Source organism: Oncorhynchus kisutch, linkage group LG18 (assembly GCF_002021735.2).
Source record: "Oncorhynchus kisutch isolate 150728-3 linkage group LG18, Okis_V2, whole genome shotgun sequence".
Taxonomy (NCBI): domain Eukaryota; kingdom Metazoa; phylum Chordata; class Actinopteri; order Salmoniformes; family Salmonidae; genus Oncorhynchus; species Oncorhynchus kisutch.
Window position 1 is genome coordinate 2,883,101 of NC_034191.2, and position 27,434 is coordinate 2,910,534.

Consider the following 27,434-nt stretch of genomic DNA (forward strand, 5'->3'; position numbering starts at 1 on the left):
CACCCCCCTACACACACCCACCCCCCTACACACACACACCCACCCCCCTACACACACACACACCCACCCCCCCTACACACCCACCCCCCCTACACACACACCCCCCCTACACACACACCCACCCCCCTACACACACACACACACCCCCCTACACACACACACACACACCCCTACACACACACACACACACCCCCCTACACACACACACACCCCCCTACACACACACACACCCCCCTACACACACACACACACCCCTACCTACACACACACCCCTACCTACCCACACACCCCTACCTACCCACACACCCCTACCTACCCACACACACACACACACACACCAGGGGAAACAGAGAGTTTAAAATCATCTTCAGACTCTGTACAGTTTAACCATCAATATCCTCCTCTAAGCATTAACATTTTAAAGCTCCGAAGTGAAGTCCCCCCCCCCCCCCCCCTCCTACGTACAGATCAAGGATCAGCTTACTCCGCCCCAATCCTAACTATTAGCGTCTAGGGGCAACTCCACCCTACACCCATTGTATTTCATAGGAACAGAGTTTGGGCTGAGCAGAGCAGGGCCACAGAGACGCTGATGCTTAGACACGAGGTGAAGCTGTTTCCGTTGCTGTCAGAGGTGAGCCGGTCGCCGTACTGAGACAGGAGCTGGAGAGCCACACCATTGGTCCAACCAAATCCCAACTACAACACAGACACAAAGAGACAGACACACACAGAATCAACTCAAAAAGTTTGAAATAAGTCAAATACAAAAGACTAGAGATGAACATTTCCATTTTGTATTTGAGTCATTTAGCAGACGCTCTTATCCAGAGCAACTTTTAAGATGAGATATCCTAGTGTACCTGAACTTCATATTCTCCTCCTCCGCCCGGCTTCCCATCTCCGTTCACATTATACTGACAGAGAGAGAAAACAAAACCCCAGATATGTTGAGCTTTTATGAAAAAGGCACAATGTGTACGTGTTGTGGATATATTGTCATTGTGGGCTCTCCTAGATGCAGATCTAGGATCAGCTTTCCCTCCGCCAATCCCAACCATAAGTGAGGGAAACTGACCCATGAATGTAGTCTAGGGCAACTAGATTTAGCCACCTTGGGGAAGAGAAAACAAATATCTCATTTGCGGGCTGGTTTTGGCATATTGCCAACCCTTGTCTAGGGGCAACATCACCCTGCACCTCATTGTGGTCACACACATTATAAACCTCTTCTTTAATCACCTTCTCAAACATGGCTTCATACTTGACGTAAGCCAGCCAGTTGGTTCTGATCCAGCGCTGAGCCAAATCAAACCCCAGCTCTCTAGCTTCCTGTGAGGGCAGACTGGACAGGCCTGATTGGAAGATAACAGAGTGACCGATTGGACAGGCGTGATAGTGCACCTTATTAGGGACATAGGGTGTCATTTGGGATGCGGATGCAACATGAAAACCAGATCAGGATTAACTAGGTCCTACCTTGGATGAGTATGTGTTGTAGAGGGGGCCATGCATTGGGGTAGTCCCACTGCTGACCACTGTCAACCAGGGACGTAGGGACACCGTTGGGGAACGCAAGACCACCACTAGTCTACACACACAGAGACAGACAGAGAGAGACAGAGACAGAGAGAGGGATGGAGGGAGGGAGGGAAGGAGGGAAGGAGGGAAGGAGGGAAGGAGGGAGGGAGGGAGGGAGGGAGGGAGGGAGGGAGGGAGGGAGGGAGGGAGGGAGGGAGGGAGGGAGGGAGGGAGGGAGGGAGGGAGGGAGGGAGGGAGGGAGGGAGGGAGGGAGGGAGGGAGGGTTTTTATTTTATTTAACTTTTCGGAGGACAAATATCTTTGTTTTTTTCACCGCTTTTAAAAAAACTATATATACAGTTGAAGTCGAAAGTTTACATTTACCAAATACATTATGAATATTGTCCCATTCCTCCTGACAGAGCTGGTGTAACTGAGTCAGGTTTGTCGGGCTCCTTGCTCGCACACACTTTTTCAGTTGCGCCCACAAATTGTGTATAGGATTGAGGATAGGGCTTTGCTGCCACCCCCGTGCTTCACAGTTGGGATGGTGTTCTTCGGCTTGCAAGCCTCCCCCTTTTTCCTCCAAACTATCAGAAGCTTCTAAAGCCATGACATCATTTTCTGGAATTTTCCAAGCTGTTTAAAGGCACAGTCAACTTAGTGTATGTAAACTTCTGACCCACTGGAATTGTGATGCAGTGAATTATAAGTGAAATAAATCTGTCTGTAAACAACTGTTCGAAAAATGACTTGTGTCATCCACAAAGTAGATGTCCTAGCCAACTTGCCAAAAACTATAGTTTGTGGAGTGGTTTGAAAAACGAGTTAATGACTCCAACCTAAGTGTGATGTAAACTTCCGACTTCAACTGTACATACGTTACCTGACATATATATATATATATATATATATATATATATATGATATATATATATATATATACATCTGACATACAGTACATGGTACTTTCATATATAAAACAAACATACATCACCAAATGTTTTAATCCCTTCAGCCCATCCCACCTATCAGCATAGGGAGGGAGGGAGTTAACACTAACTACTATAAATACACATTGCTACAGTAACTCAATGGGCGTGTGTATTTTTCAGTGACAAATCAATGTACATGCCCTTTCAGTCACAGTATTTCAACAGGACAATGATTATTTTCACAAAGAGCGAGGTCTTGGGACCAGCAAGCTAAACTAACCTGTAGATAGTGTAGTGCCTTCTGTCCCATGGAAGGCTGGGAGTAGCAGTCTGCCCAGACAGGGGCCAGGTTAGTGGGGTAGAATGCAGGGTGGGAGGTGTTGGTTACCAGGCTGTAGTCCAACCAGACTCCCCTCTTCTCATCCCACAGCACTGCCTCTATGGCCTCTTGTCTGGCTGATACAGCTTTGTCATACCGCGCTGCTTCAGACTCATTACCTGGAACAGCAGATTATACAGGACTTTTACTGGACCACATGACCTGCTGACAAATATCTAGGGCCCAGAGGTTGTAGCTAGGACCCAGAGGTTATAGCTAGGGCCCAGAGGTTATACCTAGGACCCAGAGGTTATAGCTAGGGCCCAGAGGTTATAGCTAGGGCCCAGAGGTTATAGCTAGGACCCAGAGGTTATACCTAGGACCCAGAGGTTATACCTAGGGCCCAGAGGTTATAGCTAGGGCCCAGAGGTTATAGCTAGGGCCCAGAGGTTATAGCTAGGGCCCAGAGGTTATAGCTAGGGCCCAGAGGTTGTAGCTAGGGCCCAGAGGTTGTAGCTAGGGCCCAGAGGTTGTAGCTAGGGCCCAGAGGTTGTAGCTAGGGCCCAGAGGTTGTAGCTAGGGCCCAGAGGTTGTAGCTAGGGCCCAGAGGTTGTAGCTAGGGCCCAGAGGTTATAGCTAGGGCCCAGAGGTTATAGCTAGGGCCCAGAGGTTATAGCTAGGGCCCAGAGGTTGTAGCTAGGGCCCAGAGGTTATACCTAGAACAGGTGGTAAAGAAAATTCCTTCCGCTAGCTAGTCAAAGGCTATATGCGGCAAGTCATTCTTCTCACCCAGCGTCCTGTAGAAATGAGCCAGTGTCCTTTCGTTGCGACAGAGCAGAGCGTTGAGGTCTGTAGGAATGAGCAGACTGGTTCTGGTGTCTTTCAGAGATCCGTTGTTGTTCCCCAGGCCGTCCACAAACCAGCGAGATGAGAAGTCCCACCCGGACTCTGCTCCTGAATGCAGCTCTTTCCACAGCCTCTCTGCAGCATCTGAGTTCAGGGAGGTGGACGCAGGTAAAGACCAGGTCTCAAAAGGGCTTCCCTCTACTCTAAAGTACACCACTTCAGACCAACCCAATAGTGTGTTCATGATGGGAATGTTGTTTGTTCATGAAGTAGGGAATTAACGTTTACCCTCGGTCAGACCTTCAGCCAGCTCTAGATCATCACTGTAGGACTCTGGTCTGGAAGAAAAGTAACAGACGCAACACACAGATACAGACACACACAAACAAATCAACTCCAAAAATACATGTACGTGGGTGGGATTTAGTGTTGTGACAGATAGACAAATAAAATTGTGTCTTGTATTGAAGGGGATGAGGGTAGTGTTCCTGTTGTGTTCCTTACCTGGGCAGGCCGACCTGTACATCAAAACGGTTCAGAACATGCTTATTCCCCTTCACTTCAACGGCCACAGAGCGGTTCCTCATCCAGAACAGGTACTCCTGCTCTAGAGCTGGCAGAGCAGTCCTACACAGTAGAGTAGGTTGGGATTATAATCTAGGGCTGGCAGAACAGTCCTACACAGTAAAGTAGGTTGGGATTATAATCTAGGGCTGGCAGAGCAGTCCTACACAGTAGAGTAGGTTGAGATTATAATCTAGGGCTGGCAGAGCAGTCATACACAGTAGAGTAGGTTGGGATTATAATCTAGGGCTGGCAGAGCAGTCCTACACAGTCGAGTAGGTTGGGATTATAATCTAGGGCTGGCAGAACAGTCCTACACAGTAGAGTAGGTTGGGATTATAATCTAGGGCTGGCAGAGCAGTCCTACACAGTAGAGTAGGTTGGGATTATAATCTAGGCCTGGCAGAGCAGTCCTACACAGTAGAGTAGGTTGGGATTATAATCTAGGGCTGGCAGAGCAGTTCTACACAGTAGAGTAGGTTGGGATTATAATCTAGGGCTGGCAGAGCAGTCCTACACAGTAGAGTAGGTTGGGATTATAATCTAGGGCTGGCAGAGCAGTCCTACACAGTCGAGTAGGTTGGGATTATAATCTAGGGCTGGCAGAGCAGTCCTACACAGTAAAGTAGGTTGGGATTATAATCTAGAGCTGGCAGAGCAGTCCTACACAGTAGAGTAGGTTGGGATTATAATCTAGGGCTGGCAGAGCAGTCCTACACAGTAAAGTAGGTTGGGATTATAATCTAGGGCTGGCAGAGCAGTCCTACACAGTCGAGTAGGTTGGGATTATAATCTAGGGCTGGCAGAGCAGTCCTACACAGTCGAGTAGGTTGGGATTATAATCTATAGCTGGCAGAGCAGTCCTACACAGTAGAGTAGGTTGGGATTATAATCTAGGGCTGGCAGAGCAGTCCTACACAGTAGAGTAGGTTGGGATTATAATCTAGGGCTGGCAGAGCAGTCCTACACAGTAGAGTAGGTTGGGATTATAATCTAGGGCTGGCAGAGCAGTCCTACACAGTAGAGTAGGTTGGGATTATAATCTAGGCCTGGCAGAGCAGTCCTACACAGTAGAGTAGGTTGGGATTATAATCTAGGGCTGGCAGAGCAGTCCTACACAGTAGAGTAGGTTGGGATTATAATCTAGGGCTGGCAGAGCAGTCCTACACAGTAGAGTAGGTTGGGATTATAATCTAGGGCTGGCAGAGCAGTCCTACACAGTAGAGTAGGTTGGGATTATAATCTAGGGCTTGCAGAACAGTCCTACACAGTAGAGTAGGTTGAGATTATAATCTAGGGCTGGCAGAGCAGTCCTACACAGTAGAGTAGGTTGGGATTATAATCTAGGGCTGGCAGAGCAGTCCTACACAGTAGAGTAGGTTGGGATTATAATCTAGGGCTTGCAGAACAGTCCTACACAGTAGAGTAGGTTGAGATTATAATCTAGGGCTGGCAGAGCAGTCCTACACAGTAGAGTAGGTTGGGATTATAAACAGGTCTACACAGTAGAGTAGGTTGGGATTATAATCCAAGTTGAAGACTACTGAGATTTGATACTCTTCATGGTTGTGTGGTAAAAGAGTTGATATTTTGATTGTATGATTGAGACTGGGTTGGTTCCACTACACTTTATGAACGGGGAAACATTGTGCGACTCCTTTTCCCAGGCTGGACTCTTGTCGGCCCGAGGAACGGGACTTTTCTTGAGGAACCAGAGCTCATCGTTTGTTATATCATTTTGTGTGTGATCATTTATGTTAGTAATACAACCCACGCAAAATAACAGATATGAAGTTATTTCCAATGTTTTAAGGGTTTATGAAAAGAGTATTTCCATGAGTCCTTTGTATTGGTGTAGACGTGGACGGACCAGACAAGACTCATTCCCTCCCAAACCAAAAGGAGAAATCAATTGTTTCTCTGGTAGGCACGACCTACGTGTCACCCCTACAAACAATAACCTCAAGTCAAAACCGTTACAACCTGAACAGAGAGTTCTGCCAACCTTTAGAATGGGCGCCATTGTTAGCGCCTTTGAGCATCTCATCCATTCATGACAAGCCCCATTCATGACAAGCCCCATTCATGACAAGCCCCATTCATGACAAGCCCCATTCATGACAAGCCCTCGTCATAAACAAAATGGTGGGGAAAAAGAAATCGGTACCTGAGGAAATCTGTGTCGTTAGTGGTCTGATATTAACTACCTGAGGAAATCTTTGTCTTTAGTGGTCTGATATTAACTACCTGAGGAAATCTGTGTCATTAGTGGTCTGATATTAACTACCTGAGGAAATCTGTGTCGTTAGTGGTCTGATATTAACTACCTGAGGAAATCTGTGTCGTTAGTGGTCTGATATTAACTACCTGAGGAAATCTGTGTCATTAGTGGTCTGATATTAACTACCTGAGGAAATCTGTGTCGTTAGTGGTCTGATATTTTGCTGCCTTCGCGGAGCCCCACCGGGCCTTCAGAACTGGACTGCCGACGTTATCTACCCGAAGGAGTTATTCGGCTGGCTCCTCCGTCGCGACGTTACCTGAACGCCCATCTGCGGCCTGCTAACCGTTAGCTGTCTTACCGGCTGCTATCTGAATAGACAATCGGACAATTTTTTTTATATATTTATTTTTATTATTATTATTATTATGTTTTCTTCTTGGGCCTCTATAACTATATCTATTGTTTTTATTTTTGTTGTTGTTGTGTGATTTGGATTAATCCCCTCTACCACACGGAACCCCACTAATCTACTGACGGAACGTAAGGGGTGGCTAACAACAGACCTCCATCCTATGCTAGCTTGCTACCGATGCCCTGGCTAGCTGTCTAAATCACCAACCAACCTCTCCACTCACCGGACCCTTTTGATCACTCGACTAAGCATGCCTCTCCTTAATGTCAATATGTCTTGTCCATTTCTGTTCTGGTTAGTGTTTATTGGCTTATTTCACTGTAGAGCCTCTAGTCCTGCTCACTATACCTTATCCAACCTATTAGTTCCACCACCCACACATGCAATGACATCTCCTGGTTTCAACAATGTTTCTAGAGACAATATCTCTCTCTTCATCACTCAATACCTAGGTTTACCTCCACTGTATTCACATCCTACCATACATTTGTCTGTACATTATACCTTGATGCTATTTTATCGCCCCCAGAAACCTCCTTTTACTCTATGTTCCAGACGTTCTAGACGACCAATTCTCATAGCTTTTAGCCGTACCCTTATTCTACTCCTCCTATGTTCCTCTGGCGATGTAGAGGTGAATCCAGGCCCTGCAGTGCCTAACTCCACTCCTATTCCCCAGGCGCTCTCTTTTGACGACTTCTGTAACCGTAATAGCCTTGGTTTCATGCATGTTAACATTAGAAGCCTCCTCCCTAAGTTTGTTCTATTCACTGCTTTAGCACACTCTGCCAACCCGGATGTTCTAGCTGTGTCTGAATCCTGGCTTAGGAAGACCACCAAAAACTCAGACATTTTAATTCCAAACTACAACATTTTCAGACAAGATAGAACTGCCAAAGGGGGCGGTGTTGCAATCTACTGCAAAGATTGCCTGCAGAGTTCTGTCCTACTATCCAGGTCTGTACCCAAACAATTTGAACTTCTACTTTTAAAAATCCACCTCTCTAAAAACAAGTCTCTCACCGTTGCCGCCTGCTATAGACCACCCTCTGCCCCCAGCTGTGCTCTGGACACCATATGTGAACTGATTGCCCCCCATCTATCTTCAGAGTTCGTGCTGCTAGGCGACCTAAACTGGAACATGCTTAACACCCCAGCCATCCTACAATCTAAACTTGATGCCCTCAATCTCACACAAATAATCAATGAACCTACCAGGTACCTCCCCAAAACCTTAAACACGGGCACCCTCATAGATATCATCCTAACCAACTTCCCCTCTAAATACACCTCTGCTGTCTTCAACCAAGATCTCAGCGATCACTGCCTCATTGCCTGCATCCGTAATGGGTCAGCGGTCAAACGACCTCCACTCATCACTGTAAAACGCTCCCTGAAACACTTCTGCGAGCAGGCCTTTCTAATCGACCTGGCCGGGGTATCCTGGAAGGATATTGATCTCATCCCGTCAGTAGAGGATGCCTGGATATTTTTTTAAAATGCCTTCCTAACCATCTTAAATAAACATGCCCCATTTAAGAAATTTAGAACCAGGAACAGATATAGCCCTTGGTTCTCCCCAGACCTGACTGCCCTTAACCAACACAAAAACATCCTATGGCGTTCTGCATTAGCATCGAACAGCCCCCGTGATATGCAGCTGTTCAGGGAAGCTAGAAATCATTATACACAGGCAGTTAGAAAAGCCAAGGCTAGCTTTTTCAAGCAGAAATTTGCTTCCTGCAACACTAACTCAAAAAAGTTCTGGGACACTGTAAAGTCCATGGAGAATAAGAACACCTCCTCCCAGCTGCCCACTGCACTGAAGATAGGAAACACTGTCACCACTGATAAATCCACCATAATTGAGAATTTCAATAAGCATTTTTCTACGGCTGGCCATGCTTTCCACCTGGCTACTCCTACCCCGGACAACAGCACTGCACCCCCAACAGCAACTCGCCCAAGCCTTCCCCATTTCTCCTTCTCCCAAATCCATTCAGCTGATGTTCTGAAAGAGCTGCAAAATCTGGACCCCTACAAATCAGCCGGGCTAGACAATCTGGACCCTTTCTTTCTAAAATTATCTGCCGAAATTGTTGCCACCCCTATTACTAGCCTGTTCAACCTCTCTTTCGTGTCGTCTGAGATTCCCAAAGATTGGAAAGCAGCTGCGGTCATCCCCCTCTTCAAAGGGGGGGACACTCTTGACCCAAGCTGCTACAGACCTATATCTATCCTACCGTGCCTTTCTAAGGTCTTCGAAAGCCAAGTCAACAAACAGATTACCGACCATTTCGAATCTCACCATACCTTCTCTGCTATGCAATCCGGTTTCAGAGCTGGTCATGGGTGCACCTCAGCCACGCTCAAGGTCCTAAACGATATCTTAACCGCCATCGATAAGAAACATTACTGTGCAGCCGTATTCATTGATCTGGCCAAGGCTTTCGACTCTGTCAATCACCATATCCTCATCGGCAGACTCGACAGCCTTGGTTTCTCAAATGATTGCCTCGCCTGGTTCACCAACTACTTCTCTGATAGAGTTCAGTGTGTCAAATCGGAGGGTCTGCTGTCCGGACCTCTGGAAGTCTCTATGGGGGTGCCACAGGGTTCAATTCTTGGACCGACTCTCTTCTCTGTATACATCAATGAGGTCGCTCTTGCTGCTGGTGAGTCCCTGATCCACCTCTACGCAGACGACACCATTCTGTATACTTCCGGCCCTTCTTTGGACACTGTGTTAACAACCCTCCAGACAAGCTTCAATGCCATACAACTCTCCTTCCGTGGCCTCCAATTGCTCTTAAATACAAGTAAAACTAAATGCATGCTCTTCAACCGATCGCTACCTGCACCTACCCGCCTGTCCAACATCACTACTCTGGACGGCTCTGACTTAGAATACGTGGACAACTAAATACTTAGGTGTCTGGTTAGACTGTAAACTCTCCTTCCAGACCCATATCAAACATCTCCAATCCAAAGTTAAATCTAGAATTGGCTTCCTATTTCGCAACAAAGCATCCTTCACTCATGCTGCCAAACATACCCTTGTAAAACTGACCATCCTACCAATCCTCGACTTTGGCGATGTCATTTACAAAATAGCCTCCAATACCCTACTCAACAAATTGGATGCAGTCTATCACAGTGCAATCCGTTTTATCACCAAAGCCCCATATACTACCCACCATTGCGACCTGTACGCTCTCGTTGGCTGGCCCTCGCTTCATACTCGTCGCCAAACCCACTGGCTCCATGTCATCTACAAGACCCTGCTAGGTAAAGTCCCCCCTTATCTCAGCTCGCTGGTCACCATAGCATCTCCCACCTGTAGCACACGCTCCAGCAGGTATATCTCTCTAGTCACCCCCAAAACCAATTCTTTCTTTGGCCGCCTCTCCTTCCAGTTCTCTGCTGCCAATGACTGGAACGAACTACAAAAATCTCTGAAACTGGAAACACTTATCTCCCTCACTAGCTTTAAGCACCAACTGTCAGAGCAGCTCACAGATTACTGCACCTGTACATAGCCCACCTATAATTTAGCCCAAACAACTACCTCTTTCCCAAATGTATTTAATTTTAATTTATTTATTTATTTTGCTCCTTTGCACCCCATTATTTTTATTTCTACTTTGCACATTCTTCCATTGCAAAACTACCATTCCAGTATTTTACTTGCTATATTGTATTTACTTTGCCACCATGGCCTTTTTTGCCTTTACCTCCCTTATCTCAGCTCATTTGCTCACATTGTATATAGACTTGTTTATACTGCATTATTGACTGTATGTTTGTTTTTACTCCATGTGTAACTCTGTGTCGTTTTATCTGTCGAACTGCTTTGCTTTATCTTGGCCAGGTCGCAATTGTAAATGAGAACTTGTTCTCAACTTGCCTACCTGGTTAAATAAAGGTTAAATAAAAAATAAATAATAAAATATTAACTACCTGAGGAAATCTGTGTCGTTAGTAGTCTGATAGTAACTCTCCACCATCAGAGACAGGAAGGGGGGCTGACTGCGACGCTCGTAGTAAACTCTGGCCCCGTTGGGGATGAAACCATATCTGGAGGAATGGGAAAATATAGATATTACAAAACATTTGTTTAGTTTCTTTCAGTGGATGATTTTTAAAAACATTGTATCCAGATTTGTGGTTGTATTGTGTTTTAAATTGACAAATAAAACATTGTATGTAAGGTAATTCGAACCTACGGTGCGTTCGGAAAGAATTCAGACCCCTTGACTTTTTCCACATTTTGTTACGTTACAGCCTTATTCTAATATTTATTGAATTGTTTTTTCCCCTCAATCTACGATACCCCATAACGACAAAGCAAAAACTGTTTTTTTAAATACATTTTTGCTAATGTATTTAAAATAAAACTCAAATATCACATTTACATAAGTATTCAGACCCTTTACTCAGTACTTTGTTGAAGCACCTTTGGCAGAGATTACAGCCTCGTGTCTTCTTGGGTGTGACGCTACAAGCTTGGAACACCTGTATTTGGGGAGCTTCTCCCATTCTTCTCTGCAGATCCTCTCAAGCTCTGTCAGGTTGGATTAAGGAGTGTCGCTGCACAGCTATTTTCAGGTCTCTCCAGGGATTCAATTGGGTTCAAGTCCGGGCTCTGGCTGGGCCACTCGAGGACATTGAGAGACTTGTCCTGAAGCCACTCCTGCGTTATCTTGGTCCTTTAGGTGGCTTTTGGCAAACTCCAAGTGGGCTGTCATGTGCCTTTTACTGAGGAATGGCTACCATCTGGCCACTCTACCATAAAGGCCTGATTGATGGAATGCTGTAGAGATGGTTGTCCTTCTAGAAGGTTCTCCCATCTCCACAGAGGAACTCTGTCAGAGATAACATCAAGTTCTTGGTCACCTCCCTGACCAAGGTCCTTCTCCCCCGATTGCTCAGTTTGGCCGGGCACCCAGCTCTAGGAAGAGTCTTGGTGGCTCCAAACATCTTCCATTTAAGAATGATGGAGGCCACTGTGTTCTTGAGGACCTTCAATGCTGCAGAAATGTTTTTGGTACCCTTCCCCAAAACTGTGCCTCAGCTCAATCCTGTCTCAGAGCTCTACGGATAATTCCTTCAACCTCATGGAATTTTGCTCTGACATGCACTGTCAACTGTGAGACCTTATATAGACAGGTGAGCGCCTTTCCAAATCATGTCCAATCAATTGAATTTACCACAGGTGGACCCCAATCAAGTTGTAGAAACATCTCAATGATGATCAACGGAAACCGGAAGTACCTGAGATCAATTTCCTCAAAGCAAAGGGTCTGAATACTTACGTTAATAAGGTATCTGTTATCTTTCATACATTTGCAAAAAAACAACAACAAAACCCAGTTCTTGCTTTGCTATTATGGGATGTTGTGTGTAGATTGATGAGGGAATACATTTTTAGAATAAGGCTGTAACATAACAAAATGTGGAAAAAGTCAAGAGGTCTGAATAATTCTCCTGGACATCTTAAGTTAATGGTTGTCCCTGAGCCAACCAGAGACTCAGGAGTCAGAGTTCTAGCACCTACCACACACAGCATCAATGCTTATGTAAAGAGTCTGGGCACTTCATATTCAGGGAGTTGGCATAACTTACCTCTTTGGTGGTGAATAGACATGACAGGCAGACATGACAGGACAGACATGACAGGACAGACATGACAAGGCAGACATGACAGGACAGACATGACAGGCAGACATGACAAGGCAGACATGACAGGCAGACATGACAGGCAGACATGACAGGCAGACATGACAGGCAGACATGACAGGCAGACATGACAGGCAGACGGACAGGCAGACGGACAGAGACAACAGATGCAGCTCACCGGTTGATGAGGTGGATGAAGTTGAGGATCATCCCACGGGCGGTGTCTGTCATCTCAGAGAGCAGGAGACCATTGATCACCCAGTAGGAGTCCCTGGGAGGAACAGAGAGCAGATCCACCTCACTGTCCCTGGTAATAATACACACTGGAGGGCTGAGCGGTAAGGTCTCTGAATGAACAGGCCTGTCTGTCACCTGGAGGGCTCTGAGAGGTAAGGTCTCTGAATGAACAGGCCTGTCTGTCACCTGGAGGGCTCTGAGAGGTAAGGTCTCTGAATGAACAGGCCTGTCTGTCACCTGGAGGGCTCTGAGAGGTAAGGTCTCTGAATGAACAGGCCTGTCTGTCACCTGGAGGGCTCTGAGAGGTAAGGTCTCTGAATGAACAGGCCTGTCTGTCACCTGGAGGGCTCTGAGAGGTAAGGTCTCTGAATTAACAGGCCTGTCTGTACCCATAGAGGGCCAGCATTAGTCAGACCCACTAACCTGCCCAGTCTGTCCCCATAGAGGGCCAGCATTAGTCAGAACCCCTAACCTGCCCAGTCTGTCCCCATAGAGGGCCAGCATTAGTCAGACCCCCTAACCTGCCCAGTCTGTCCCCATAGAGGGCCAGCATTAGTCAGACCCCCTAACCTGCCCAGTCTGTCCCCATAGAGGGCCAGCATTAGTCAGACCCCCTAACCTGCCCAGTCTGTCCCCATAGAGGGCCAGCATTAGTCAGACCCCCTAACCTGCCCAGTCTGTCCCCATAGAGGGCCAGCATTAGTCAGACCCCGTAACCTGCCCAGTCTGTGTAGCCCTACCCACTAGCAGTCAGACCCCCTAACCTGCCCAGTCTGTCCCCATAGAGGGCCAGCATTAGTCAGACCCCCTAACCTGCCCAGTCTGTGTAGCCCTACCCACTAGCAGTCAGACCCCCTAACCTGCCCAGTCTGTCCCCATAGAGGGCCAGCATTAGTCAGACCCCCTAACCTGCCCAGTCTGTGTAGCCCTACCCGCTAGCAGTCAGACCCCCTAACCTGCCCAGTCTGTGTAGCCCTACCCGCTAGCAGGCAGACCCTTTGGTAGGCCTGGCTATAGCTTGGGCTGTGACCTGCCACGCTCAAAACCCTGGATGACACCAAACATATAGACAATGAATTGGACAGGAGCACTCGGAAAGGACACGTTTCAAGCAGCAACTATTTGGCCAGATGGGTTCCTCAGTTGACTCCCTTTCTGCTATAGCATCCCTGGTTTGACCTCCCTTTCTGCTATAGCATCCCTGGGTTGACCTCCCTTTCTGCTATAGCATCCCTGGGTTGACCTCCCTTTCTGCTATAGCATCCCCGGGTTGACCTCCCTTTCTGCTATAGCATCCCCGGGTTGACCTCCCTTTCTGCTATAGCATCCCCGGGTTGACCTCCCTTTCTGCTATAGCGTCCCCGGGTTGATCTCCCTTTCTGCTATAGCATCCCCGGGTTGACCTCCCTTTCTGCTATAGCATCCCTGGGTTGACCTCCCTTTCTGCTATAGCATCCCCGGGTTGACCTCCCTTTCTGCTATAGCATCCCTGGGTTGACCTCCCTTTCTGCTATAGCATCCCTGGGTTGACCTCCCTTTCTGCTATAGCATCCCTGGGTTGACCTCCCTTTCTGCTATAGCATCCCTGGGTTGACCTCCCTTTCTGCTATAGCATCCCCGGGTTGACCTCCCTTTCTGCTATAGCATCCCCGGGTTGACCTCCCTTTCTGCTATAGCATCCCAGGGTTGACCTCCCTTTCTGCTATAGCATCCCCGGGTTGACCTCCCTTTCTGCTATAGCATCCCTGGGTTGACCTCCCTTTCTGCTATAGCATCCCTGGGTTGACCTCCCTTTCTGCTATAGCATCCCTGGGTTGACCTCCCTTTCTGCTATAGCATCCCTGGGTTGACCTCCCTTCCTGCTATAGCATCCCCGGGTTGACCTCCCTTTCTGCTATAGCATCCCCGGGTTGACCTTCCTTTCTGCTATAGCATCCCAGGGTTGACCTCCCTTTCTGCTATAGCATCCCAGGGTTGACCTCCCTTTCTGCTATAGCATCCCAGGGTTGACCTCCCTTTCTGCTATAGCATCCCAGGGTTGACCTCCCTTTCTGCTATAGCATCCCAGGGTTGACCTCCCTTTCTGCTATAGCATCCCAGGGTTGACCTCCCTTTCTGCTATAGCATCCCTGGGTTGACCTCCCTTTCTGCTATAGCATCCCTGGGTTGATCTCCCTTTCTGCTATAGCATCCCAGGGGTGCTCCAGGCAAGCTCAATCAATCCCAGATAAAGTATTTGAAAATGATTTTAAATAGTATTTGAACCATGGTCTGCTATATGCAGACAGAGCAGTAGAGAGAGTGACCATGGTCTGCTATATGCAGACAGAGCAGTACAGAGAGAGTGACCATGGTCTGCTATATGCAGACAGAGCAGTACAGAGAGAGTGACCATGGTCTGCTATATGCAGACAGAGCAGTAGAGAGAGTGACCATGGTCTGCTATATGCAGACAGCGCAGTACAGAGAGAGACAGCGTCACTGACCAGTAGTACAGCTCCCTGAAGCGTCCTCCAGGTACGACGAAAGGGTGGGGGGTGAAGATCTGAGAGTACTGTTCTGGGTGGGCCAAAGCATCACTACTGATCTGGTACACACACACACACACACACACAATAGAGTTCATGTTAGCACTGCTCTGGTACACCATTGTTGACTACCACATATTTAACCAGACGTACTGTAATTACTACTACACTACAACAACTACAAGTACACTACAACAACTACTACTACAACTACTACTACTACTACAAGTACACTACAACAACTACTACTACAAGTACACTACAACAACTACAAGTACACTACAACAACTACAACAACTACTACTACAAGTACACTACAACTACTACTACTACACTACAACAACTACTACTACAAGTACACTACAACTACTACACTACAACAACTACTACTACAAGTACACTACAACTACTACACTACAACAACTACTACTACAAGTACACTACAACAACTACTACTACAAGTACACTACAACAACTACAACTACAACAACTACTACAAGTACACTACAACTACTACAAGTACACTACAACTACTACTACTACTACAAGTACACTACAACTACTACAACAACAACTACACTACAACAACTACAACAACTACTACTACAAGTACACTACAACTACTACTACTACAAGTACACTACAACTACTACTACTACAAGTACACTACAACTACTACAACAACTACTACTACAAGTACACTACAACTACTACTACTACAAGTACACTACAACAACTACAACAACTACTACTACAAGTACACTACAACTACAAGTACACTACAACTACTACAACTACAACAACTACTACTACAAGTACACTACAACTACTACAACACTACAACTACAACTACTACAACTACAACAACTACTACTACAAGTACACTACAACAACTACAAGTACACTACAACTACTACAACAACTACAACAACAAGTACACTACAACTACTACAAGTACACTACAACAACTACTAGTACTACTACAACAACTACAAGTACACTACAACTACACTACAACTAGAATTACTACAAGTACACTACAACTACTACAACAACTACTACTACAAGTACACTACAACTACTACTACTACAAGTACACTACAACAACTACAACAACTACTACTACAAGTACACTACAACTACAAGTACACTACAACTACTACAACTACAACAACTACTACTACAAGTACACTACAACTACTACAACACTACAACTACAACTACTACAACTACAACAACTACTACTACAAGTACACTACAACAACAACAACTACAAGTACACTACATCTACTACAACAACTACAACAACAAGTACACTACAACTACTACAAGTACACTACAACAACTACAACAACTACAAGTACACTACAACTACACTACAACTAGAATTACTACTACTACACTACAACAACAACTACTAGTACTACTACAACTACAACTACACTACAACTACTAGCTAGTTGTGCAAAATGTTTTAAAGATATAAAGGATATGTAGCATATCATTTTATTTTTTTAAGTTGGCACACTTCTCCAGTGAGAAAACAAAAGCTTATTTCAAAAAGGGGTGTGGCAGATTTCAAAACTCTTCAGCAAAGGACCACAGAGGAAGGAAAGAGGCTCGGTGGGAAATCCATCTCCCTCCAGCAGGGGGCGATATGTTGTTTCTCCCTCCAACAAGGAGATTTTGTATGGAGGTCAATGAATTGTATGGAGGTGTTGAATTTGGTCAAAAATAAAAGTGAATGGTATATTTGCTGCGTGAGGTTATTTGCTCGAATAGATGTTTCGTAATATTTAAGTAGTTATGAGTGTTTTGGTATAAGTAGGACACGTGACATCCACTTAGAGAAAAAAAAACACTATATCAAGAGTTCTCTCCAGATAGCTACGCATATTCAGAGCATGAGGTTAGTAGTATCTCTCCTTTCAATACAGGCAGTTGACGTCAACAACCCACCAATCTAAAGACAGGATAGACGGGAGCTAGACAGTCCGCCGTGCCGCTTTGTGGACGACTCCCATTGATACGTGGGAGAGATATCTTGTTAGCGTATCCATCATCTCTAGAGGACTCCGATACACTTGTGCATCATCCTGTGTCAATTTGTTAGTAGGCAAATGGAAGACGGCCGGTACTACTCTCCTCCTCCTAGTCTACTTTAGGCGAGGAAGCACAAGCGTATCCTGCCGCTGAAAAGTTTGGAAATCTGCCACACCCCCCTTTGAATGAGCTTTTGTTTCGTCAGAAAAAACATGCACTCATTTAAAACGATATGCTACTTATCATTTTAATCTATGAATTGTCTTGCACAACTAACTTAATGTGTTGTGAACACTTTGAAGAAAGTCTAAGGTAATGAAGCGGTGTGGGCCTGGATGGTTATGCTCTTGTTTGGAATGAGAAGATTCTCGTTCTCCTCTCGCGAGCCATTAGTGCAACTGGCATTAACGGGTGGATCCCACAGTTGCCTAATGGCTCGCGAGAGGAGAACAAGAATCTTCTCATTTCAAACAAGAGCATAACCATCCAGACTCACTCCCCTTCATTACCTTAGACTTTATTCAAAAGGAGGTGACAGAGGACGTAGGAGGTGAGTAAATCTAACTGATAAACCCTATCTATGAGATCACCTTTCTCCCAAGAGACTTCCACAGATGGTGCAGCTTCTCGGCCCAGCTACGCAGTTCTGCATCTGCTATTCCAGCCAGGAACTGTGGCCTGCACACAGAACATGACTTGTATTGGATAGAACAGACTCCCTTCTTGAGTCCAAAAATGGCACACTATTCCCTACAGAGTGCACTACTTATAAGGAAGAGGGAGACATTTTGGACTCAAAACATTTCACACCTCAGTGTGGTCAGGATCAATCAGAATGATTGGCTCTCTCACTTGTCATGCCAGTCAGGTGGGGTCCACGGCGCAAACTCTTTCCCTGGTTCGTCAAAGTACTTGTGAAGGAAGTCTCTCAGTACGGCAGGGGGGACAGAGTTTAGATCTCCATGTGTCAGGTTGCGAAACGCTGTCAGGATAATATCTGAGGGTATGAAGGGAGGTGATTAGGTGTGTGGAGAGATAGGAGTGATCTCTGATCCTAGATCAGTACTCCTACTCTGACGATTCATGAATCATCTTTATTTAATCTGGAATCTTTATTTTTTGTATAATTTTGAGTCACATGACTTCCTTAAAGGTTTCAGAAGTCTAAAAGTTCCACCTGATCCTTTATCAACAATCCTACTGAGAAGCTTGATAACTCCGGCCCCAGTCCTCAAGCAAAGAAACAGCAGACATTGGAGGCACAAAGCCTGTATTGGGACTGATTCCCCTACGAGACTTACCAGGGGCTGACTGATTCCCCTACGAGACTTACCAGGGGCTGACTGATTCCCCTACGAGACTTACCAGGGGCTGACTGATTCCCCTACGAGACTTAGCAGGGGCTGACTGATTCCCCTACGAGACTTAGCAGGGGCTGACTGATTCCCCTACGAGACTTAGCAGGGGCTGACTGATTCCCCTACGAGACTTAGCAGGGGCTGACTGATTCCCCTACGAGACTTAGCAGGGGCTGACTGATTCCCCTACGAGACTTAGCAGGGGCTGACTGATTCCCCTACGAGACTTACCAGGGGCTGACTGATTCCCCTACGAGACTTACCAGGGGCTGACTGATTCCCCTACGAGACTTACCAGGGGCTGACTTCAGCTTCATGTCCACAAAGTGCTTGTCATCATCAAACAGTTTGGCGGTCTGAACCTGCCTCAGGATGTCCCCATAACAGTAGATCTCACTGAGGAGTTAATCATTAAATAAAATGTTATCTGGATGACAGGTTAAACACCCAGAAGATAACCTGCATCAAACTGATATTACAGAAGATGCAGGTCTAAATCAAATTTTAAATCCCAATCAAGTCCAATTTCTCAGGTCTGTGTTAATGTTTAAGCCTCTTTGAATAGAGCAAATCCAACCTCACAGACATTTTGCTGAGTTCTATCAGAACGCCATGCATCAATCCCGAGTCATAAAAACACTTCCCCAGGAACCAAAGTTCAGCTTTCGAATAACAGAGCAACATGGTTCAAGATCATTCATAATAGGTTCATAAAAGAGTCCCCCCCCCCCCCCAAAAGAAGTCAACGTAGCAAAAAATGTTACCTGTCACAAGGCGGAGGCAAGGCACACGAGTAGAGAGGACAGAGGAACAGCACCAAACAGAGGCACAAACACATCACTGCTGCTAGAAACCCTCTCATGTTTAGAAGGAACTCAAAAGCAAAAGGGCGAGGAGCACCGGCACTTATCTAGAATTACATACAGGTCAAAGGGCACATTGTCGATCACGTAACACATTCCCTATCCAATTGAAAGAGAGGAAATAACAGGATCCCTTCCAGTTATAGCGGTCCTGAGCAATAATGTCCCAAATGGGGATGAGCGATTGGTGCTTTTTAAAAAGGTTGGTTTCAGTTCAATTATTACAAGATGTATATTTTAAATACATAATGTGTGTTTAAAGTTAAATACACAATGTGTGTTTAAAGTTACATACACAATGCATTATGTAGGTTGAACACGGAATAACATAATAAGTCCCATGATAGTAGTGAGTGACTGCTCATTACGTAACCATCATTAACTCACGTCAGTTTAATCAAATATTTCAGTGTATGTTAATTATTTGGTGCCTGATTTCATCCCAAGTCATCTGATCTCTATAGAGCTGCTGTCTACACGGTCATGACAAAAATCACAATTTGCTCCAAAAATAAAGCGTACGTTTAAGACTGCTGAAAACCAAACTATCAATCAGTTGTGTAGATGATGTATTTTCAGGTAGAGATCCCTCTTGATCACACATTTTTCAGTCTCTTACATAGCAGGCATAAAAGAAACAGACTGGACAAATAGGAACGCAATGGATTATGGTCATTGTAGTTAATTACCATGTTTTGACTAAACTACGTATAATGTTGGCCTGTTGGACACTACAATATCCGACTAGATCACAGAGTTGGGGTTTTGATCTAGAGAAACTGCGGATTACGCAGACTTAATTTTAAAAAATTCAAAGCATTGAACTGCTGTTGGTCAATTAGTTTAAAAAAAAAAGGTTCATCGCTTTGAACTAGTCCAAAATGGCACCCTTTTCCCTATATCGTGCACCACTTGTCCAGGGCCCATAAATGCACTACATGTAGGGAATAGGATGCCATTTGGGCCATTGAGTCATGGCTAGTCACTACTAACCCTTCAAAGTAGTGTCCCTCTTAATAAATCTTAAGGATAGGGGGCAGTATTTTCACATCTGGATGAAAAGCGCCCACATTAAACTGCCTGTTACTCAGGCCCAGAAACCAGGATATACATATAATTGGTAGATTTGGATAGAAAAAGTCTCAAACTGTTAAAATACTGTCTGAGTATAATAATTGATTGGGCAGGCAAAACCCCAAGGACAAAATTGAGGTCATAGTATTTCCCCATTGGTTTTCTTTTGAAAGCCCTGTGTAATATAGGTACCTGGTTGCAGTTCCTATGGCTTCCACTAGATGTCAACAGTGTACAAATTGTTTGATGTTTTTCAATGGAGAAATGAAGTACGGCTGTTCTTTGGAAGTGTCACTCCAGGTGGACTCTGTTTTGGTGCGCGTGACCTGGAAGGCACTTCACGGTGTTTTAATCCGGTATTGTACACAGTATATTCAGTCTTAAATTTGATTGATTATTTACATTTTAGGTTGGATTAGGAACGACCACAGTCATGGTTCTCACCAGTTTCAAGAGAAAATACTACTTCCATAACTAAATTGTAGAAGTCAATAGAAACAAATCAATAGATTAAAGTGATAATTTGGGATTTTGGCAATGAGGCCCTTTATCTATACCTCCCCAGAGTCAGAGGAACTTGTTGATATAATTTATAGAAATGGTATCCAGTAGTTCCTCTGACTCTGGGGAAGTAGATCAAGGGTTTAGTTGCCAAAATCCCAAGGTAATCCTTGAATAAAAACAGGAAACAGAAGGATTTCAGTGAGCTTTATTTTTTAACCAAAAGTGTCATTTCTGATATGAACCATCAGGACATGTCCACAACACAGAAGACATTTACTTATTATTTAAACACAGCTCCACTGAGAAACAGCCAATTCCAAAAAATGTAATGCTTTCTTTCACTTAAATTTGGTTTTGAATTTAACAAACTTCTAATCCAACTGACATCGAGTTACAAAATAAAAATGGTCAAATTTTAAGGGAACAGTTATATGAAACAAGTCGTCTACCCAGAACCTTGCTTGTGGATATTCTGATTGTTTAAATATCCTAACAATATCCCCCCCCAGGACACATCCATCCCACCCTGAAATAAAACTGACACATCTAGTCAGAGGGATCCACCACTGCATCCAAATGGAATCCTACTCCCTACATAGCGCACTACTAACATAGACCTCTGGTCTAAAGTAGTGCACTATATAGGGAATAGAGTGCCATTTAAGACTTGATAAAGTCTCCTCTCCAACCCTCCCTGACATGCTAGTGATCTTACAAGACAACATTTTCCAACAATAGTGTACAACCCTGTCCAGAACCAATCCCTGGCTTCCTCCTAGTTGTACATCTTGACAGAACGATGAAGATTTTACGTGAAGCTCCACCCCAAACAGCTACAGAGCTTCACTTACACCTGTCCTGCCATGTCAGACCTGCACAAGGGTAGAGGAGAGCCTGGTCAAAGAGCTGTTTCTGCCCTGGTCCTACTCATCACTCCAAAACCTAACAAATCCTTAAGGAGTTGGAATGGGCAGGAACAGACTGCCAACCAGGCTAGCGCCGAGGGGGGTACGGTTAGGGGTTGATTCTGGAGGGGGACGTGGTGTCACATCAAGGGAGGTGTTACCGATGCATCAGGGCAGCTTGTAATAACCCTCCCACCCCAAAATAAAAACCCTTGAAGGAGGAGACCATTTCCTGGTGTATCATATATCCAATTGAAATTAATCTTTTAAAAAAAATAAAAAAAAGCAAGAAGCTCCTCGTCTCCTCCTTCAAGATCAGAAACCCGACTCCACTGGGAGTGACAGCCACAACCAATCACAGTAGAGTTATGGTAAAATGAGAGCATATCATAGGCTGCTTGCCAAATAGCACCCCAATTCTTTATGTAGTGCACTACATTTGACCAGAGCCCTATGGCTTGTGCACCACGACTAGGGGACTAAGACAGATGGCCTAGGGGACTAAGACAGATGGCCTAGGGGACTAAGACAGATGGACTAGGGGACTAAGACAGATGGACTAGGGGACTAAGACAGATGGACTAGGGGACTAAGACAGATGGACTAGGGGACTAAGACAGATGGACTAGGGGACTAAGACAGATGGACTAGGGGACTAAGACAGATGGACTAGGGGACTAAGACAGATGGACTAGGGGACTAAGACAGATGGACTAGGGGACTAAGACAGATGGACTAGGGGACTAAGACAGATGGACTAGGGGACTAAGACAGATGGACTAGGGGACTAAGACAGATGGACTAGGGGACTAAGACAGATGGACTAGGGGACTAAGACAGATGGACTAGGGGACTAAGACAGATGGACTAGGGGACTAAGACAGATGGACTAGGGGACTAAGACAGATGGACTAGGGGATGTGCTGTGGCTACAGCTGCCAGTGGGGCTGAAACACAGTAAATATAAAACCAGGCAGCTGCCAAAGTGCCTGTGGTTTGACCCCTGTTCTCTCATCTAGTCACTTTAAATGTGTAACGCCCTTCCTGCAGTGGCCCACCCTTTCCAATATAAACCTTAAAAACCATCCCAAAAGCTAGATGAGTTTTATTCTGGGTCTACAATAGACCAGAGAAAACAGGGGTCACAGTCCCAACCAATGAGAAAGCAGAAAGACCACAGCATGTACATTCTCCCAACACTGTAGTTCAACTTGGTACAGATTGAATTTCTTTTTGACAACAGCATGTAGATACACACATTTGTAGACATCCAAAATTTGTCATTGGAAAATAGAAACAGAAAGAGCATCTCACCATCTTGTTTTCAGGGATCCCCAAAGCAACATGGAACAGCTAAACACAACCTGAACAGAGGTTGATCTGGGGAAAGTTTAGAAAATACAATACCAAAAGCCATGACCCCCCCCTCCCAAGGCCAGGAGACACCCCTCCCAATCACCCCCCTCCCCCAGGCCAGAAGACACCCCTCCCAATCCCCCCTATCCTCAGCCAGGAGACACCCCTCCCAATCCCCCCTATCCTCAGCCAGGAGACACCCCTCCCAATCCCCCCTATCCTCAGCCAGGAGACACCCCTCCCAATCCCCCCTATCCTCAGCCAGGAGACACCCCTCCCAATCCCCCCTATCCTCAGCCAGGAGACACCCCTCCCAATCCCCCCTATCCTCAGCCAGGAGACACCCCTCCCAATCCCCCCTATCCTCAGCCAGGAGACACCCCTCCCAATCCCCCCTATCCTCAGCCAGGAGACACCCCTCCCAATCCCCCCTATCCTCAGCCAGGAGACACTCTTCTTCCCCCCCCCCCCCCCGGGCCAAAAGACAACCCTCCCAATCCCTCCCCCCCATCCTCAGCCAGGAGACACTCACCCCCCCCCAGGGCCAAAAGACACCCCTCCCAATCCCCCCCCCCCCCTCCCCAGGGCCAAAAGACAACCCTCCCAATCCCCCCCCCCCCTCCCCAGGGCCAAAAGACAACCCTCCCAATCCCCCCCCCCTCCCCAGGGCCAGAAGACACAATCCTCCCCAAGAGACACCCCTCCCAATCCCCCCTATCCTCAGCCAGGAGACACTCCCTCTCCTCCTCCCCCCCCCCCTCCCCAGGGCCAGAAGACACAATCCTCCCCAAGATACACCCCTCCCAATCCCCCCCCCCCTCCCCAGGGCCAGAAGATACACCCCTCCCACTCCTCCCCAAGAGACACCCCTCCCAATCCTCCCCCCCTCCCCAAGAGACACCCCTCCCAATCCTCCCCCCCTCCCCAAGAGACACCCCTCCCAATCCTCCCCCCCCTCCCAATCCCCCCCCCCCTCCCAATCCTCCCCCCCCTCCCAATCCTCCCCAAGACACCCCTCCCAATCCTCCCCAAGACACCCCTCCCAATCCTCCCCAAGACACCCCTCCCAATCCTCCCCAAGACACCCCTCCCAATCCTCCCCAAGACACCCCTCCCAATTCTCCCCAAGAGACACCCCTCCCAATCCTCCCCAAGAGACACCCTTCCAGAAGACCCCCCCAATCCTCCCCCCCCCCCCCAATCCTCCCCAAGAGACCCCCCCCCAGAAGACCCCCCCCCCCCAGGAGACACCCCCCCCCAGGAGACACCCCCCCAGGAGACACCCCCCCAGGAGACACCCCCCCAGGAGACACCCCCCCAGGAGACACCCCCCCAGGAGACACCCCCCCAGGAGACACCCCCCCAGGAGACACCCCCCCAGGAGACACCCCCCCAGGAGACACCCCCCCAGGAGACACCCCCCCAGGAGACACCCCTAGATGCTGTGCTCAGAGCTGCTGTAGCTTAAAGCTCTAATATTCTCCATGTGGCAGACAACAGAAATCCATCGAGGCTTTCACCTCAACTCAGACAGGGATCTCCACCCAACTCTGGTGTAAAGAGGGCCACACGTGGTTTTTAATACGCCCCCCCCCCCCCTCCCAAACTGCAAGTCTATTATCCTCCTGTTTAGGGTTAAAACAAAAGGAAGCACTAAGCACATCTGGTTTCAGTACAGGGACGGCCTAGCAGTCGGTGTGTTGGCCTGTTACTAGTCCGTCCACACCACTAAGGATTTAACTTCATATTGTACAACAAAACAGAAACTGGTGTGTAATTCTAACCAGCTGACTCGCGTGATGCACAGAAACACTTTTTTCCCTGCTACATTGAGGGGTCTGATAGTTTGTTCAGATACAAAGCAACTGGTGTGGGTTTAACGTAAGGGAAGATAGACAACATATGTTTTTATCTAATACTTGCAGCTAGAGTGACGTCCCCATTGCCGATCACACAGACCAACCTAACAGCTAGAGTGACGTCCCCATTGCCGATCACACAGACCAACCTAACAGCTAGAGTGACGTCCCCATTGCCGATCACACAGACCAACCTAACAGCTAGAGTGACGTCCCCATTGCCGATCACACAGACCAACCTAACAGCTAGAGTGTAGATCAGATACCCATTCATATACATTACTCCTCAGAGCCAATTTGAGCTGCACTGCAGCAAGTCTCTTCAACTACATGATACAATATTCATTTACCTTTATAATAATAATAACAGTCACTCTTTGCAGGGATTGTGGGGAGTGGCTTGTTGAGTCAGTTGAAGGAAGAAAAGCTGGTGATAAAATAACATGCTGCTCTGATCCTTATTCCACCTGTCTAGAGGGACATCCTGTCTAGAGGGACATCCTGTCAACACTGGAAGGAGAAGAGGAATATTATCTAAACTTAATGTAACAGGGTTGAACAACTGCATTGATTATTAAATGTCAAGGGTGAAACTGTAGTTTAATCTGTGCTTTGGCTAAAAGCACAAGGAGCACATATCATCATACACAATGTGAGAATTAAATGGTCGTAGACTACATCCGAACACAGAGTGCTCTTTGACAAATCAGAACTTCACTGACTAAACAGGCCATCGTTGCAGCTCATTCTGTGAAGGGGGTTTGAGTAAAAAGGGAAAAATCTAATCTCCAGTCCTGACCAGATTCAAAACTTACAGATGCATCAGCTCACATCGTCAACATGTCAACCAGCCTTTTCAACTTGTTTTTAAAACAATCAATTAAAAATTAAATCAAGTATTTACAAAGTGTACAGGGTGCCAAGATGGTTTAGCTGTGGCACATCAAGGAGAATAAAGTGGAGTGACCAACTGCCCACCCAGAAGAACGTCAAACTGCAACAACACCCATTTCTTCTCGTTTGCATCGTACGGTAGGTAGATAAGTCCTCCCAAACAGGAAGGAACCCCTGGAGAGTCCGGGAGGGTGGAGCTACTTAACGTTCCAGTTCTAGAATCAGGAAGGAACCCCCGGAGAGTCCGGGGAGCGTGGAGCTACTTAACGTTCCAGTTCTAGAATAGATCAGTTCTTAGTGTTCTGATTGTGAAGCTCGAGGGGGAGTAACGTTAGGATCCTAATGAACTAGTCTGCACTCTGGCTCGTTGAGCTGTCATCTCCATCCAGGGGCTTTCTCTGCCGTGGATCATCTTCATATAGTTGTCAATATTCTGGGGCACTGCAGCCAAGCCAGCAGCAGAACATACATCCTCCCTCCATCCAACTATAGAAAAACAGCCTAAACCTTGATGCAATGTGTCTTACTGAACATCAAAAGTGGTAGGATGGGTGTTGATTCAATGTGTGGAACATAAAGTGATGTTACGTGATGAGTAACATCGTGGGTGGACGGATGTTTCCACATACACGGAGAACAGGTTATTACTTCAGAACAAGCTGCTTGTTAAGGCACTTCATACAAAGAGCTACAAACAAAAGGACAACATAAAGGAGGTGGATAGGAAGGGAAGTAGGTGGAGGGAGGGGCCAGGGGTGGGGCAGGGAGGGGCCAGGGGTGGCAGGGAGGGAGGGGTGGGGCAGTGAGGGAGGGGCCAGGGGCGGCAGGGAGGGAGGGGTGGGGCAGTGAGGGAGGGGCCAGGGGCGGCAGGGAGGGAGGGGCCAGGGAGGGAGGGGCCAGGGAGGGAGGGGCCAGGGGCGGCAGGGAGGGAGGGGCGGGGCAGGGAGGGAGGGGCCAGGGGCGGCAGGGAGGGAGGGGCGGGGCAGGGAGGGAGGGGCCAGGGGCGGGCAGGGAGGGAGGGGCCAGGGGCGGGCAGGGAGGGAGGGGCCAGGGGTGGCAGGGAGGGGCCAGGGAGGGAGGGGCCAGGGGTGGCAGGGAGGGAGGGGCGGGGCAGGGAGGGCAGGGAGGGGCGGGGCAGGGAGGGCAGGGAGGGAGGGCCAGGGCCGGGGCAGGGAGGGAGGGCCGGGGCAGGGAGGGAGGGCCGGGGCAGGGAGGGAGGGCCGGGGCAGGGAGGGCCGGGGCAGGGAGGGGAGGGAGGGCCGGGGCAGGGAGGGGAGGGAGGGCCGGGGCAGGGAGGGGAGGGCCGGGGCAGG

At 47.2% G+C, this 27,434-nt stretch overlaps 1 protein-coding gene and 1 long non-coding RNA gene across 3 annotated transcripts; both read right to left on the reverse strand.

Annotated features, from left to right (window-relative positions):
* Window positions 1-240: 240 nt before the first annotated feature.
* On the reverse strand, window positions 241-19,565 carry treh (trehalase (brush-border membrane glycoprotein)). Of its 2 annotated transcripts, XM_031795235.1 has the most exons (16): window positions 19,431-19,565; window positions 18,962-19,062; window positions 18,161-18,305; window positions 17,899-17,986; window positions 15,224-15,324; window positions 12,679-12,771; window positions 10,782-10,898; window positions 4,126-4,248; window positions 3,910-3,959; window positions 3,565-3,765; window positions 2,737-2,954; window positions 2,514-2,549; window positions 1,480-1,591; window positions 1,243-1,355; window positions 864-917; window positions 241-699 (listed from the first exon to the last, which is right to left on the reverse strand). In XM_031795235.1, the coding sequence occupies exons 1-16, from the start codon at window positions 19,526-19,528 to the stop codon at window positions 544-546; spliced, it is 1,806 nt and encodes a 601-aa protein (XP_031651095.1). In that variant the 5' UTR covers window positions 19,529-19,565; the 3' UTR covers window positions 241-543. The 2 variants fall into 2 exon arrangements, with proteins under 2 accessions (XP_031651095.1, XP_020331303.2); XM_020475714.2 differs by lacking the exon at window positions 2,514-2,549.
* A 5,443-nt stretch (window positions 19,566-25,008) lies between these two features.
* On the reverse strand, window positions 25,009-26,909 carry LOC116354728 (uncharacterized). Its single transcript, XR_004203903.1, has 2 exons — window positions 25,467-26,909; window positions 25,009-25,421 (listed from the first exon to the last, which is right to left on the reverse strand). It is a non-coding gene; the product is annotated as an uncharacterized LOC116354728 (long non-coding RNA).
* Between the last annotated feature and the right edge of the window lie 525 nt (window positions 26,910-27,434).

What these genes read in the sequence shown, in the direction of transcription:
- treh (XM_031795235.1), bottom strand. Translation starts at nt 19,528, where the DNA reads ATGAGAGGGTTTCTAGCAGCAGTGATGTGTTTGTGCCTCTGTTTGGTG. An exon ending in GTACAGGTCGGCCTGCCCAG is followed by an intron (nt 3,960 to 4,125) that starts GTAAGGAACACA and finishes CTTTTCTTCCAG; the next exon opens with ACCAGAGTCCTACAGTGATG. An exon ending in GGATTAAAACATTTGGTGAT is followed by an intron (nt 1,592 to 2,513) that starts GTATGTTTGTTT and finishes CTGTGTGTGTAG; the next exon opens with ACTAGTGGTGGTCTTGCGTT.